The 16,812-nt window shown below is 48.1% G+C and overlaps 1 protein-coding gene across 2 annotated transcripts in view; it reads right to left on the bottom strand.

The window, feature by feature from the left end:
• RHPN1 (rhophilin Rho GTPase binding protein 1) overlaps positions 1 to 16,586 on the bottom strand; it is a 28,166-nt gene extending 11,580 nt beyond the window's left edge. Inside the window, exons 1-9 of one of the 2 annotated variants that reach the window (XM_040432082.1) lie at positions 16,514 to 16,580; positions 14,030 to 14,115; positions 9,633 to 9,748; positions 1,580 to 1,708; positions 1,291 to 1,366; positions 1,003 to 1,080; positions 626 to 750; positions 355 to 521; positions 73 to 260 (exon numbers count right to left, since the gene is read on the bottom strand). In XM_040432082.1, the coding sequence (XP_040288016.1) occupies positions 73 to 260; positions 355 to 521; positions 626 to 750; positions 1,003 to 1,080; positions 1,291 to 1,366; positions 1,580 to 1,708; positions 9,633 to 9,748; positions 14,030 to 14,098 (948 nt within the window). In that variant the 5' untranslated portion in view covers positions 14,099 to 14,115; positions 16,514 to 16,580. Of the gene's footprint in view, positions 1 to 72; positions 261 to 354; positions 522 to 625; positions 751 to 1,002; positions 1,081 to 1,290; positions 1,367 to 1,579; positions 1,709 to 9,632; positions 9,749 to 14,029; positions 14,116 to 16,513 lie in introns of both variants that reach the window. The other variant, XM_040432084.1, reaches the window with a different exon arrangement.
• Between the last annotated feature and the right edge of the window lie 226 nt (positions 16,587 to 16,812).

The following is a 16,812-nucleotide window of genomic DNA, read 5'->3' as shown; positions in this document are numbered from 1 at the left end:
AGAGGAGACCCTGACCACAGGTGGGCTTTCATGATAGTATCTCGCCTACATCCTCCATTAGGGGGCACTCACCCTGGCCGCCTCCTGTGCCATCTGCAGTTGATTGGTGAAGTTATTATGCGTGTTCTCCAACACAAACTTCTCGAAGATACCCTCCTGGACCTGTGCCACCATGAGCCGCACCAGCATGTTCAGAGACGCCGTGCTCATGTCCAGGCTCGGGGCGTTAGAGAAGTTTTCTTTTAAGAAATTTAAGCATCCTAGAGGGCGATAAAAAGTGGGTGTTATAACAAGCCCCGCCACGTCCAAACCTCACCGCCAAATACACCCCCCTGATGTCACATGACCACGGACCCGCCGCCTTCTGAAACGAATCGATGGCTGTCTTTACTCCTTGTAGAAACTGACGATCCTGCCTCGCCCCGATCTGGGTGTACAGGGCTCCCATGTTGAACAGCACGCTTCCCTTCTCGAAAGCCAGAGCCCGCTGGCAGGAAGGAACGCCCGTAAGAGAGTCGTACCTGGAAACAGGCGCCAACTATGAACTACAGACACTATGGACCAGTCTGATCCCACCACTGACCCCAGGGTGACCAGAGGGGCGTACGGCTGACGCGATACTGACCAGTGAAAGAAGACGCCCAGAGAGCGGTGTGGGGGGAAGAAGCGCTGCTCCAGGAAGTACAGCTGGTTGTAGTATTCCATCAGGAGCTCCAGGCCGGACTCACTGCGACTCGGGGTCCTCATGGCCTGGATGGACAGGGGGGCAGAATTAGAAAAGCAGCTCTGGATGCGACTGCAGTGCGAGACATGCTGTAACAGCAGAATTATGAATGCAGCTCTGGAGGTGAGTAAAGCATGAGACATGATGTAATAGTAGAATTAGAACTGCAGCTCTGGGGGCGAGTGGAGTGCGAGACATGATGGAGCAGAACATCTAGATGCAGCTGTGGACACGACTAGAGCTATACGGAGATGAAGGATTTCGGAGCTTTTCCTGACCTGTCGCAGATCCATGAATTCTCCGATCTCCTTCTCATATGGAGCGGCGTCCTCCCCATAGTGCTCCACAATGAAGTCCTGGGCGAAAAACAGACGAGTCACCCAAATATCCTCTACTGGACTCCCACACCCCACATGTTCTGGTAGAGGGGCCCCTACTACACCAGGGCCCCATGTCTCAGAGGACGGCACAGCTGCACTGCATTGTGGGAGAAGTCGCAGACTACTACCCCCACAAATCAGCTTCATAACGAGGCGTGACGTCATGGCGTGGTGGGCGGGGCTTACCTTCAGAGGATCCATCAGGTCCAGATCTTTCGTCTCCTTCAAGCCGAGCGGGATCATGGGAACGCTGATGGCTTCACTGGAACACAAAGCACCTTTCAGAATTTCCCCAGAATTGCACACAATTAATGGAAGCTGAGATCTGGGGTGCTGTTTGCAGGACAGTGACACTGCAGCGCTGCAATACGACACAGTGCGAGGACCCCACAAACAGCACAGGGCTTCTAGGACGCAAGGACCCCACTGCAGTCCTCGATCGGTGCGTCCTGAGCAGTATGCGCCCCCCCGTTACCTCTCGTTCTGGTACACGTCCACTGAGCTGTTCAGCTCCTCCAGCTCTTCCTTCAGCAGCTGCAGGTTGGAGTTGACGTAGCTGAGCTCCAGCGCCACCGTCTCCTTCACCTTGTGGTTGGTGGTGGCCCTGAAACAGGACAACGGAAAATTACAGACCAGCGCCGCTGAAAAGCCGCGCGCGCGATGATAATAATCGTATTTCCAGGGACGGCGCTGACTTATCAAAAAGTAAAAAGAAAAACAACTGATTTCCCAAAACAGGAAGAGCAGAGCCGACGAACAGCTGGAAAATGACCTGCGAATAGCGGAGACATGATAGTGACGGCACCGCCGGATTTAAAGGAGCAGTCACCTCTACAGTGACTCCAGACCGGGCCCGTCTTTATCTGCAGACGAGGGATGACAGATCCATCTTATCACATGTGACGGATGGGCTCCATGCTTTTCCATGACAGCGCCCCTTTAATAAAGCTCCTGCCATAGTAGAGGATTGCATCTCAAATCACAGACTTGGCTCCTGCTACAAGATGAGCGGCTGATATCAGTCATATACTGTATATACCACGTACATGGAGGGTCCTCTGCACTGCACATATGTGATACACAGCAGTAATCATGGGGGTCAGGGAAGGAACTGCACTCCTGACGATTCATCCCAGTGAATAACTCTCCAGTCATCCTCTCCTCTGAAATGGCTGATAACAGGGGGCAATAGACTGTATTCTCCTGTCCTACAGTCATCCTCTCCCCTGAAATGGCTGATAACAGGGGGCAATAGACTGTATTCTCCTGTCCTACAGTCATCCTCTCCCCTGAAATGGCTGATAACAGAGGGCAATAGACTGTATTCTCCTGTCCTACAGTCATCCTCTCCAGCATCAAATGGCTGATAACAGGGGGCAATAGACTGTATTCTCCTGTCCTACAGTCATCCTCTCCTCTGAAATGGCTGATAACAGGGGGCAATAGACTGTATTCTCCTGTCCTACAGTCATCCTCTCCCCTGAAATGGCTGATAACAGGGAGCAATAGACTGTATTCTCCTGTCCTACAGTCATTCTCTCACCCTGAAATGGCTGATAACAGGGGGCAATAGACTCTATTCTCCTGTCCTACAGTCATCCTCTCCCCTGAAATGGCTGATAACAGGGAGCAATAGACTGTATTCTCCTGTCCTACAGTCATCCTCTCACCCTGAAATGGCTGATAACAGGGGGCAATAGACTCTATTCTCCTGTCCTACAGTCATCCTCTCCTCTGAAATGGCTGATAACAGGGGGTAATAGACTGTATTCTCCTGTCCTACAGTCATCCTCTCCCCTGAAATGGCTGATAACAGGGTGCAATAGACTGTATTCTCCTGTCCTACAGTCATCCTCTCTCCTGAAATGGCTGATAACAGGAGGCAATAGACTGTATTCTCCTGTCCTACAGTCATCCTCTCCCCTGAAATGGCTGATAACAGGGGGCAATAGACTGTATTCTCCTGTCCTACAGTCATCCTCTCCCCTGAAATGGCTGATAACAGGGAGCAATATACTGTATTCTCCTGTCCTACAGTCATCCTCTCCCCTGAAATGGCTGATAACAGGAGGCAATAGACTGTATTCTCCTGTCCTACAGTCATCCTCTCCCCTGAAATGGCTGATAACAGGGGGCAATAGACTGTATTCTCCTGTCCTACAGTCATCCTCTCCCCTGAAATGGCTGATAACAGGGAGCAATAGACTGTATTCTCCTGTCCTACAGTCATCCTCTCCCCTGAAATGGCTGATAACAGGGGGCAATAGACTGTATTCTCCTGTCCTACAGTCATCCTCTCCCCTGAAATGGCTGATAACAGGGGGCAATAGACTGTATTCTCCTGTCCTACAGTCATCCTCTCCCCTGAAATGGCTGATAACAGGGAGCAATATACTGTATTCTCCTGTCCTACAGTCATCCTCTCCCCTGAAATGGCTGATAACAGGGGGCAATAGATTGTATTCTCCTGTCCTACAGTCATCCTCCCCCCTGAAATGGCTGATAACAGGGGGCAATAGACTGTATTCTCCTGTCCTACAGTCATCCTCTCCCCTGAAATGGCTGATAACAGGGAGCAATAGACTGTATTCTCCTGTCCTACAGTCATCCTCCCCCTGAAATGGCTGATAACAGGGGGCAATAGACTCTATTCTCCTGTCCTACAGTCATCCTCTCCCCTGAAATGGCTGATAACAGGGGGCAATAGACTGTATTCTCCTGTCCTACAGTCATCCTCTCCTCTGAAATGGCTGATAACAGGGTGCAATAGATTGTATTCTCCTGTCCTACAGTCATCCTCACCCCTGAAATAGCTGATAACAGGGGGCAATAGACTGTATTCTCCTGTCCTACAGTCATCCTCTCCCCTGAAATGGCTGATAACAGGGGGCAATAGACTGTATTCTCCTGTCCTACAGTCATCCTCTCCTCTGAAATGGCTGATAACAGGGGGCAATAGATTGTATTCTCCTGTCCTACAGTCATCCTCTCCCCTGAAATGGCTGATAACAGGGAGCAATAGACTGTATTCTCCTGTCCTACAGTCATCCTCTCCTCTGAAATGGCTGATAACAGGGGGCAATAGATTGTATTCTCCTGTCCTACAGTCATCCTCTCCAGCATCAAATGGCTGATAACAGGTGACAATAGACTGTATTCTCCTGTCCTACAGTCATCCTCTCCTCTGAAATGGCTGATAACAGGGGGCAATAGACTGTATTCTCCTGTCCTACAGTCATCCTCTCCCCTGAAATGGCTGATAACAGGGAGCAATAGACTGTATTCTCCTGTCCTACAGTCATTCTCTCCCCTGAAATGGCTGATAACAGGGGGCAATAGACTGTATTCTCCTGTCCTACAGTCATCCTCTCCCCTGAAATGGCTGATAACAGGGAGCAATAGACTGTATTCTCCTGTCCTACAGTCATCCTCTCCTCTGAAATGGCTGATAACAGGGAGCAATAGACTGTATTCTCCTCTCCTACAGTCATCCTCTCCCCTGAAATGGCTGATAACAGGGGGCAATAGATTGTATTCTCCTGTCCTACAGTCATCCTCTCCTCTGAAATGGCTGATAACAGGGAGCAATAGACTGTATTCTCCTGTCCTACAGTCATCCTCTCCCCAGCATCAAATGGCTGATAACAGGAGGCAATAGACTGTATTCTCCTGTCCTACAGTCATCCTCTCTCCTGAAATGGCTGATAACAGGGGGCAATAGACTGTATTCTCCTGTCCTACAGTCATCCTCTCCCCTGAAATGGCTGATAACAGGGAGCAATAGACTGTATTCTCCTGTCCTGCAGTCATCCTCTCCCCTGACATGGCTGATAACAGGGGGCAATAGATTGTATTCTCCTGTCCTACAGTCATCCTCTCCCCTGAAATGGCTGATAACAGGGGGCAATAGACTGTATTCTCCTGTCCTACAGTCCTTGGTGTTCCTGTATATGTCGGATACCTATATACCAGGGTGTAGTATACAGATTATAGACCGCTCCATCGCACCAGGCTTCACACATGATTTCAGAAGGCCATAAAGACTTCGATCCAGGGTCGGAGGAGTTAATGTCACCCAGGCTCCATGATACATCCATCTGCACTGGTACATTGTGACAAACCCTTAAGGTAGGAAAGAGATTTGTGCTGCTCCCCAGCAGTGAACTGACTGACTACATTGGCACACTGCAACAAACCTTACAACCTCAGACTGTATAACAAAACTTTCCACTCACTGACAGGAAGCAGGGATCTTGAAATGTTGAAGAATTGAAACACACATTTTGTATGATGATTAGCGGGATTTGTCAGTTTGACACCTTTAAGTGACATCCCTGTACTGCCCCGCCCCCGCGGTATCCGTCCATCCAGAGGTGAAGATAATGTATCTATGCATATTACATCCCTGTGCTGGCCCCGCCCCCGCGGTATCCGTCCAGCTGTGTGTATATAAAGTATCTATACACATTACAGATACACTCATAAAGCGGAGTGCTGACTGTATCAACAAACCACCTCCATCTGCACAGCATGGACGGGGACTGTAAGCAGACGAGCACTTTAAGAGACATCCCTGTGCTGGCCCCGCCCCCACGGTATCCGTCCAGCTGTGTGTATATAAAGTATCTATACACATTGCAGATACAGTCAGCACTCCGCTTTATGAGCATATCACCAAACCACCTCCCTCTGCACAGCATGGACGGGGACTGTAAGAGACATCCCTGTGCTGACCCCGCCCCTGAGGTGTCCGTCCATCCATCAGTGAATATATATCTGTATACTGCAGATGGATTCCTCACTCTCAGTCCTTCCTATCAGCCCGATGCAGGGTTCAGCTCCAGGACCCATCGATCACAGACTGATCTCCGTGTAGCCTGCGGCTGCTGATAGGGCCGGGGGTGAGTGTTGTCCTCTTGTCTGGGGCAGCAGCGAGGTCTATAACACACGACCGGGGTCATTCAGCCGCACAAAGACCCCAACAACTGGAATGAATCACTTCCCGGAGCTGTTATCTGCAGCACAATGGACGGTGACAGACGCCGCGCTGACGCCATTGTCCTGCGCACCGCTGCTGAATGTTTTATGGGCAGATATGAAATAACAGCCACCGTGTGAGGGAAGACACAATGTAACGACACCGCAGAGCAGACACACAGGTACCACAAAAACAGCTGATGTATCTAAGCCAGGACACGTGTATGGCCGATGTATCTAAGCCAGGACACGCGTATGGCCGATGTATCTAAGCCAGGACACGCGTATGGCCGATGTATCTAAGCCAGGACACGCGTATGGCCGATGTATCTAAGCCAGGACACGCGTATGGCCGATGTATCTAAGCCAGGACACGCGTATGGCCGATGTATCTAAGCCAGGACACGCGTATGGCCGATGTATCTAAGCCAGGACACGCGTATGGCCGATGTATCTAAGCCAGGACACGCGTATGGCCGATGTATCTAAGCCAGGACACGCGTATGGCCGATGTATCTAAGCCAGGACACGCGTATGGCCGATGTATCTAAGCCAGGACACGCGTATGGCCGATGTATCTAAGCCAGGACACGTGTATGGCCGAGGTATCTAAGCTAGGACACGTGTATGGCCGAGGTATCTAAGCTAGGACACTTGTATGGCCGATGTATCTAAGCTAGGACACGTGTATAGCCGATGTATCTAAGCTAAGACACGTGTATGGCCGATGTATCTAAGCTAGGACACGTGTATGGCCGATGTATCTAAGCTAGGACACGTGTATGGCCAATGTATCTAAGCTAGGACACAAGTGTAGGACCCATGTATCTAAGAAAAGTTCAGGCGTAAGTCAACTACTTGTGGTGTTACATAGGACTGCAGGTGACATCTACTACATTATCTGTACTCAGTTATCACTGTGTTATCTGTGGTGTTACATAGGACTGCAGGTGACATCTACTACATTATCTGTACTCAGTTATCACTGTGTTATCTGTGGTGTTACATAGGACTGCAGGTGACATCTACTACATTATCTGTACTCAGAGAGTTATCCCTGTGTTATCTGTGGTGTTACATAGGACTGCAGGTGACATCTACTACATTATCTGTACTCAGTTATCACTGCGTTATCTGTGGTGTTACATAGGACTGCAGGTGACATCTACTACATTATCTGTACTCAGAGAGTTATCACTGTGTTATCTGTGGTGTTACATAGGACTGCAGGTGACATCTACTACATTATCTGTACTCAGAGAGTTATCACTGTTATCTGTGGTGTTACATAGGACTGCAGGTGACATCTGCTACATTATCTGTACTCAGAGAGTTATCTCTGTGTTATCTGTGGTGTTACATAGGACTGCAGGTGACATCTACTACATTATCTGTACTCAGAGAGTTATCACTGTGTTATCTGTGGTGTTACATAGGACTGCAGGTGACATCTACTACATTATCTGTACTCAGTTATCACTGCGTTATCTGTGGTGTTACATAGGACTGCAGGTGACATCTACTACATTATCTGTACTCAGAGAGTTATCACTGTGTTATCTGTGGTGTTACATAGGACTGCAGGTGACATCTACTACATTATCTGTACTCAGTTATCACTGCGTTATCTGTGGTGTTACATAGGACTGCAGGTGACTTCTACTACATTATCTGTACTCAGAGAGTTATCACTGTGCTATCTGTGGTGTTACATAGGACTGCAGGTGACATCTACTACATTATCTGTACTCAGATATCACTGTGTTATCTGTGGTGTTACATAGGACTGCAGGTGACATCTACTACATTATCTGTACTCAGTTATCACTGTGTTATCTGTGGTGTTACATAGGACTGCAGGTGACATCTACTACATTATCTGTACTCAGTTATCACTGTGTTATCTGTGGTGTTACATAGGACTGCAGGTGACATCTACTACATTATCTGTACTCAGAGAGTTATCCCTGTGTTATCTGTGGTGTTACATAGGACTGCAGGTGACATCTACTACATTATCTGTACTCAGTTATCACTGCGTTATCTGTGGTGTTACATAGGACTGCAGGTGACATCTACTACATTATCTGTACTCAGAGAGTTATCACTGTGTTATCTGTGGTGTTACATAGGACTGCAGGTGACATCTACTACATTATCTGTACTCAGATATCACTGTGTTATCTGTGGTGTTACATAGGACTGCAGGTGACATCTACTACATTATCTGTACTCAGAGAGTTATCACTGTGTTATCTGTGGTGTTACATAGGACTGCAGGTGACATCTACTACATTATCTGTACTCAGAGAGTTATCACTGTGTTATCTGTGGTGTTACATAGGACTGCAGGTGACATCTACTACATTATCTGTACTCAGAGAGTTATCACTGTTATCTGTGGTGTTACATAGGACTGCAGGTGACATCTGCTACATTATCTGTACTCAGAGAGTTCTCACTGTGTTATCTGTGGTGTTACATAGGACTGCAGGTGACATCTACTACATTATCTGTACTCAGAGAGTTATCACTGTGTTATCTGTGGTGTTACATAGGACTGCAGGTGACATCTACTACATTATCTGTACTCAGTTATCACTGCGTTATCTGTGGTGTTACATAGGACTGCAGGTGACTTCTACTACATTATCTGTACTCAGAGAGTTATCACTGTGTTATCTGTGGTGTTACATAGGACTGCAGGTGACATCTACTACATTATCTGTACTCAGATATCACTGTGTTATCTGTGGTGTTACATAGGACTGCAGGTGACATCTACTACATTATCTGTACTCAGAGAGTTATCACTGTGTTATCTGTGGTGTTACATAGGACTGCAGGTGACATCTACTACATTATCTGTACTCAGAGAGTTATCACTGTGTTATCTGTGGTGTTACATAGGACTGCAGGTGACATCTACTACATTATCTGTACTCAGAGAGTTATCACTGTTATCTGTGGTGTTACATAGGACTGCAGGTGACATCTACTACATTATCTGTACTCAGTTATCACTGCGTTATCTGTGGTGTTACATAGGACTGCAGGTGACATCTACTACATTATCTGTACTCAGAGAATTATCACTGTGTTATCTGTGGTGTTACATAGGACTGCAGGTGACATCTACTGCATTATCTGTACTCAGAGAGTTATCACTGTTATCTGTGGTGTTACATAGGACTGCAGGTGACATCTACTACATTATCTGTACTCAGAGAGTTATCACTGTTATCTGTGGTGTTACATAGGACTGCAGGTGACATCTACTACATTATCTGTACTCAGAGAGTTATCACTGTTATCTGTGGTGTTACATAGGACTGCATATCTGTGCAGTTGGACAGTCCTGTGATCATTATCCCTTTGGATTGCGCTGTGTCCGGAGGATTAGCGGCCGGTGACGGAGCGATCAGCGGGATTTATAGCGGGTGTTATGAGGGATAAGGCAGCAGTGTTACCCGGAGTTATGTAAGGAGAGGAATGATACAGAGGAGGATGATGAGGATATGACTCCTCCGCTGTGGGTGACCAGTACTGACCGGAACAGGTTCTCGGCTCCCGCTCTCATCCTCATCTCCTTGTTGATCTGCTGGTTGATGCGCGCTCGGCGGTGCTGGAGTTTACTGCGCTGCGTCTGAGCGAACGGGTCACATCCCTGAGGACAGAGAGGAGCAGACTGAACACCGAGGAGCCATGGACCCCACACCACAAAAAGTCACAGCAATGACACCCAGGGGTCCACAGCCTCCGGACCACCCACCTGCCCCAGGAAATGTCCTACAGCCCATCATCTCGTCTTCTAACTGCAGTCTATCAGTTTTATTATAATTTGCATTAAGATTTTTTTCTGCATCAATTTATTTATTTTTCTGCTGACATTCGCTGTCGTTTCGGCATTTGTAAACAGAACTTATGTTACATTTTTAGCTTTTTTTTATACATTATTTTTATTAGATTTTTTCCCCCCATTATTTTATTTGTAATTTATAATTTTTTATATACAGGAGAAACTCGAACATTATTTTGTATTTTATGCTGATTTATAGTTATTTTTATTATTATTTGTATAGCACTTCAATGCAATGAAATCAACCCCCCCCCCCCCCCCCGTCTCCTCCTCTGCTGTTATGGAAATCTCCAAAAACCTCGCCTGCGAAACAAAGACCCCTCTCTGCAACTTCAGAGATGACGTGAGCTCGGGCTTTGTGTCCGACAATCGGGGGCTGAGATTTTGGGACTGTGCGTGGATGGGCGAGAACAAAGAGAGGGGCGAAGACAACAAATCTGTCACCGCAGAGTTAGGAGGGGCGGCCTGACAGCGCCCTCTGAGCAATACTGGGGGCCACAGACTGACGGGAATGGGGGGGGCTCTGCCTGCAATAAGAGGGGACACGAGGCACTAAAATACCCTCATAGTCATCAGAGCAACCAAAACAGCGGGAACGACGCACAGACCGGCACAAGGGGCGACCGGGAAGAAATCCTAAAAAGGTATGGGCGTCCCCTCCAAGGTTTAAGAAAAAAAAAAAATATGAAAAAGTGCTTTCCCCGGGATGTGGGATCAACAAATGGACGCGTGCATCCTCTCACAATGTCCTCACTCACTGACAGCAAGCAGAGATCTTGAAAATATTAAAGGGCGGCTGTCCCCAAACAAGTGCATGAGCTGCAGTACCAGGCACGGCCACATTTGTACACAGGGCTGATATAGAGGGGGTGCGCGCTCACAGGTCATCGCCAAGAAGAACACAATGCTCCAAAACACCAGCGGGTGAGGATCCACCACCCTGGGGGTTATCTGTTCTATACAATGTACTGCTACGGAGTCCAGGCTCACAGAATATTGCCAAACCCTCAGGTCTGTGTCCACATTCAGTGACAGCAAGCAGAGAACTTTCAAATGGGAAGAAATCCAACCAAAGAGTAAATCAGAAACTAAGGTTTATTGTACAAGGGGAGAGGATGTCCGTGTCGGCACCGCTGAGAAGGGTGAGGGCACGGGGGGCCCTCTGATCAGTACAGTCATAGGGCCCAAATACCGCCACTCATAAAGTACCCCAATAATACCAAAAACAGAGCAGACATACCAGCGAATGCCACTCTGAGTACCCCAATAATACAGTGCCCAAACTATACCGCCCTCCAGTGCTAATAATATTGGCGTCATTCTGTGCCACAGAATAGTAAAGCCCCACAGGGCGAGACCAATCCAACTACACGGCCCGCAGCTCCGCAGCACACCGCCCTCATACGACCCCCCCACAGCCTCATGCTCCTTTATAGCTCACTCCTGTGCCTAATACTGGGCACCAGTCGGAGACGGGTCAGACGATACTGGCGCCCACTGGACTTCTATCCTGGACAGTACAGGGTAAGTAATGTATGTACACAGTGACTGCACCAGCAGAATAGTGAGTGCAGCTCTGGAGTATAATACAGGATGTAACTCAGGATCAGTACAGGATAAGTAATGTATGTACACAGTGACTGCACCAGCAGAATAGTGAGTGCAGCTCTGGAGTATAATACAGGATGTAACTCAGGATCAGTACAGGATAAGTAATGTATATACACAGTGACTGCACCAGCAGAATAGTGAGTGCAGCTCTGGAGTATAATACAAGCTGTAACTCAGGATCAGTACAGGATAAGTAATGTATGTACACAGTGACTGCACCAGCAGAATAGTGAGTGCAGCTCTGGAGTATAATGCAGGATGTACCTCAGGATCAGTACAGGGTAAGTAATGTATGTACACAGTGACTGCACCAGCAGAATAGTGAGTGAAGCTCTGGAGTATAATACAGGATGTACCTCAGGATCAGTACAGGATAAGTAATGTATGTACACAGTGACTGCACTAGCAGAATAGTGAGTGCAGCTCTGGAGTATAATACAGGATGTAACTCAGGATCAGTACAGGATAAGTAATGTATGTACACAGTGACTGCACCAGCAGAATAGTGAGTGCAGCTCTGCAGTATAATACAGGATGTAACTCAGGGTCAGTACAGGATAAGTAATGTATGTACACAGTGACTGCACCAGCAGAATAGTGAGTGCAGCTCTGGAGTATAATACAGGATGTAACTCAGGATCAGCACAGGATAAGTAATGTATATACACAGTGACTGCACCAGCAGAATAGTGAGTGCAGCTCTGGAGTATAATACAAGCTGTAACTCAGGATCAGTACAGGATAAGTAATGTATGTACACAGTGACTGCACCAGCAGAATAGTGAGTGCAGCTCTGGAGTATAATACAGTATGTACCTCAGGATCAGTACAGGATAAGTAATGTATGTACACAGTGACTGCACCAGCAGAATAGTGAGTGCAGCTCTGGAGTATAATACAAGCTGTACCTCAGGATCAGTACAGGATAAGTAATGTATGTACACAGTGACTGCACCAGCAGAATAGTGAGTGCAGCTCTGGAGTATAATACAGGATGTACCTCAGGATCAGTACAGGGTAAGTAATGTATGTACACAGTGACTGCACCAGCAGAATAGTGAGTGCAGCTCTGGAGTATAATACAGGATGTACCTCAGGATCAGTACAGGATAAGTAATGTATGTACACAGTGACTGCACCAGCAGAATAGTGAGTGCAGCTCTGGAGTATAATACAGGATGTAACTCAGGATCAGTACAGGATAAGTAATGTATGTACACAGTGACTGCACCAGCAGAATAGTGAGTGCAGCTCTGGAGTATAATACAGGATGTAACTCAGGATCAGTACAGGATAAGTAATGTATGTACACAGTGACTGCACCAGCAGAATAGTGAGTGCAGCTCTGGGGTATAATACAGGATGTAACTCAGGATCAGTACAGGATACGTAATGTATGTACACAGTGACTGCACCAGCAGAATAGTGAGTGCAGCTCTGGAGTATAATACAGGATGTAACTCAGGATCAGTACAGGATAAGTAATGTATGTACACAGTGACTGCACCAGCAGAATAGTGAGTGCAGCTCTGGAGTATAATACAGGATGTAACTCAGGATCAGTACAGGATAAGTAATGTATGTACACGGTGACTGCACCAGCAGAATAGTGAGTGCAGCTCTGGAGTATAATACAGGATGTAACTCAGGATCAGTACAGGATAAGTAATGTATGTACACAGTGACTGCACCAGCAGAATAGTGAGTGCAGCTCTGGAGTATAATACAGGATATAACTCAGGATCAGTACAGGATAAGTAATGTATGTACACAGTGACTGCACCAGCAGAATAGTGAGTGCAGCTCTGGAGTATAATACAGGATGTAACTCAGGATCAGTACAGGATAAGTAATGTATGTACACGGTGACTGCACCAGCAGAATAGTGAGTGCAGCTCTGGGGTATAATACAGGATGTAACTCAGGATCAGTACAGGAGATGCATGTACACAGGTTACATGTACTGTAAATGTCACGTGTAACACGCGGTGCTCGGGGCTGGACACGTGTTCGTTCCCTCTTACTCCCTGATGAGATTTATGGCACTTTCCGCACAATTAAGCCCTTTACCTAATTGAAGAAAAAGATTTAACACCTTAACAGGATTTTCCAATTAAAGGTGAATGAATTCTGGGTGATTTCCCGCGTGCAGAGAAGATCACAGCGGATCCGGCCGCTCCTCCCCGGACCCTCTGGTCCATACGGACACAGGACCGGACTGTCCGGGACGAGTCACTGAGACTTCATCACTAGAAAAGCACAATAAGCAAAAGTAATTGCCCCCCGGCCGCCCAGACCCTCTGTTAGAGCCCCCGCAGTCCTCACTGACATTCCTCACTTGGACATGATGAAGGTTCTGGACCTGTGGTAACAGCTGGGTGACCAGTCATAAGGGCACGGCCATAAGAGCCGCCCGGCATCCGGAGTCACCACAAGTACCAGCAAAGGAGGCCGCGGAAGACACGGGTCACTGCTCACCTTGCGGACGCTGCCGCCTGTCTCCTGGTGCGGAGGGTAAGAGTCCCCATCACTGGCAACGGCCTCCATTATCCACCCCGGATCTCCTGAGAGAGATAGGAAGATATACATCATATACTGGAGAAACTCAATATACAGCCGCTATACATCCCCCATATACCCCCGCCATATATACCCAATATATATCCCCATATATACCCTATATACAGCCGCTATACATCCCCCATATACCCCCGCCATATATACCCAATATATATCCCCATATATACCCAATATATACCCTATATACAGCCGCTATACATCCCCATATACCCCGCTATATATACCCTATATACAGCTGCTATAGAGCCCCCATATACAGCCGCCATATATACCCAATATATATCCCCATATATACCCAATATATACAGCCGCTATACATCCCTCATATACCCCCGCCATATATACCCAATATATCCCCATATATCCCCTATATACAGCCTCTATACATCCCCCATATATACCCAATATATATTCCCCATAAACAGCTGCTATACATCCCAATATACATCTCCCATATATAACCACTATATATCCCCTATACAGCCGCTATATATACACCCTATATACAACCACCATACACCCCCATATATAGCTGCTATATATACTGCCACTATATATACACCCTATATACAACCACCATACACCCCCATATATAGCTGCTATATATACAGCCACGATATATACCCTGTATACAACTATATATATATATATATTACACACACACACACACCATATATAGCTGCTATATATTATATTATATATCACCTATATGTTTGATATACCGCACATCCCCGTATACAGCCCCGATATACCGCAAATCCCAGTATACAGCCCCGATATACCGCAAATCCCAGTACACAGCCCCGATATACCGCAAATCCCAGTACACAGTCCCGATATACCGCACATCCCCGTATACAGCCCCGATATACCGCAAATCCCAGTACACAGCCCCGATATACCGCACATCCCCGTATACAGCCCCGATATACCGCAAATCCCAGTACACAGCCCCGATATACCGCAAATCCCAGTACACAGCCCCGATATACCGCAAATCCCTGTATACAGCCCCGATATACCGCACATCCCTGTACACAGCCCCGATATACCGCACATCCCAGTACACAGCCCCAATATACTGCACATCCCAGTACACAGCCCCAATATACTGCACATCCCAGTACACAGCCCCGATATACCGCACATCCCAGTACACAGCCCCGATATACCGCACATCCCCGTACACAGCCGCGATATACCGCACATCCCCGTACACAGCCCCGATATACCGCACATCCCAGTACACAGCCCCGATATACCGCACATCCCTGTACACAGCCCCGATATACCGCACATCCCTGTACACAGCCCCGATATACCGCACATCCCTGTACACAGCCCCGATATACCGCACATCCCTGTACACAGCCCCGATATACCGCACACCCCTGTACACAGCCCTGATATACCGCACACCCCAGGATACAGCCCCGATATACCGCACATCCCTGTACACAGCCCCGATATACCGCACATCCCAGTACACAGCCCCAATATACTGCACATCCCAGTACACAGCCCCAATATACTGCACATCCCAGTACACAGCCCCGATATACCGCACATCCCAGTACACAGCCCCGATATACCGCACATCCCCGTACACAGCCGCGATATACCGCACATCCCCGTACACAGCCCCGATATACCGCACATCCCAGTACACAGCCCCGATATACCGCACATCCCTGTACACAGCCCCGATATACCGCACATCCCTGTACACAGCCCCGATATACCGCACATCCCTGTACACAGCCCCGATATACCGCACATCCCTGTACACAGCCCCGATATACCGCACACCCCTGTACACAGCCCTGATATACCGCACACCCCAGGATACAGCCCCGATATACCGCACATCCTTGTACACAGCCCTGATATACCGCACATCCCCGTACACAGCCCCGATATACCGCACATCCCAGTACACAGCCCCGATATACCGCACATCCCTGTACACAGCCCCGATATACCGCACATCCCTGTATACAGCCCCGATATACCGCACACCCCTGTACACAGCCCCGATATACCGCACATCCCTGTACACAGCCCCGATATACCGCACAGTCCAGTATACAGCCCTGATATACCGCACCTCCCAGTATACAGCCCCGATATACCGCATATCCCTGTATACAGCCCCGATATACCGCACATCCCTGTACACAGCCCCGATATACCGCACAGTCCAGTATACAGCCCTGATATACCGCACCTCCCAGTATACAGCCCCGATATACCGCATATCCCTGTATACAGCCCCGATATACCGCACATCCCAGTACACAGCCCTGATATACCGCACATCCCAGTACACAGCCCTGATATACCGCACAGCCCTGTACACACCACCAGCTACAGGCTCCGTACTTCCTCCGGCCGCTCCGCCTACTCGCACCGTCGCTGCCCCGTCTCCTCGATGCTCCGGGTACCGCTCATCCCGTTACATGTGTCCGAATAACAGGCAGAGGGGCGGGGCATTCACTGTGCCATTACGTCATGCTCAGCCCTTCACCAATCCAAACGAAAAGCTCAATGAGCAGGGACCAATCAGCGTCAAGGAGGCGGGGTTTAAAAGACAGCGCTGAGGTTTAGAGTACCCGGTCTCCCTGGCAACGAGAAGATTGGAACGCTAGGGGGCGGGGCTAAGAACAGAGGACAGAACTGTG

Source organism: Bufo bufo, chromosome 5 (genome assembly GCF_905171765.1).
Source record: "Bufo bufo chromosome 5, aBufBuf1.1, whole genome shotgun sequence".
Classification (NCBI taxonomy): Eukaryota; Metazoa; Chordata; class Amphibia; order Anura; family Bufonidae; genus Bufo; species Bufo bufo.
The sequence above is the reverse complement of the archived record's forward strand: the minus strand, read 5'-3'. Positions and strand labels throughout refer to the sequence as shown.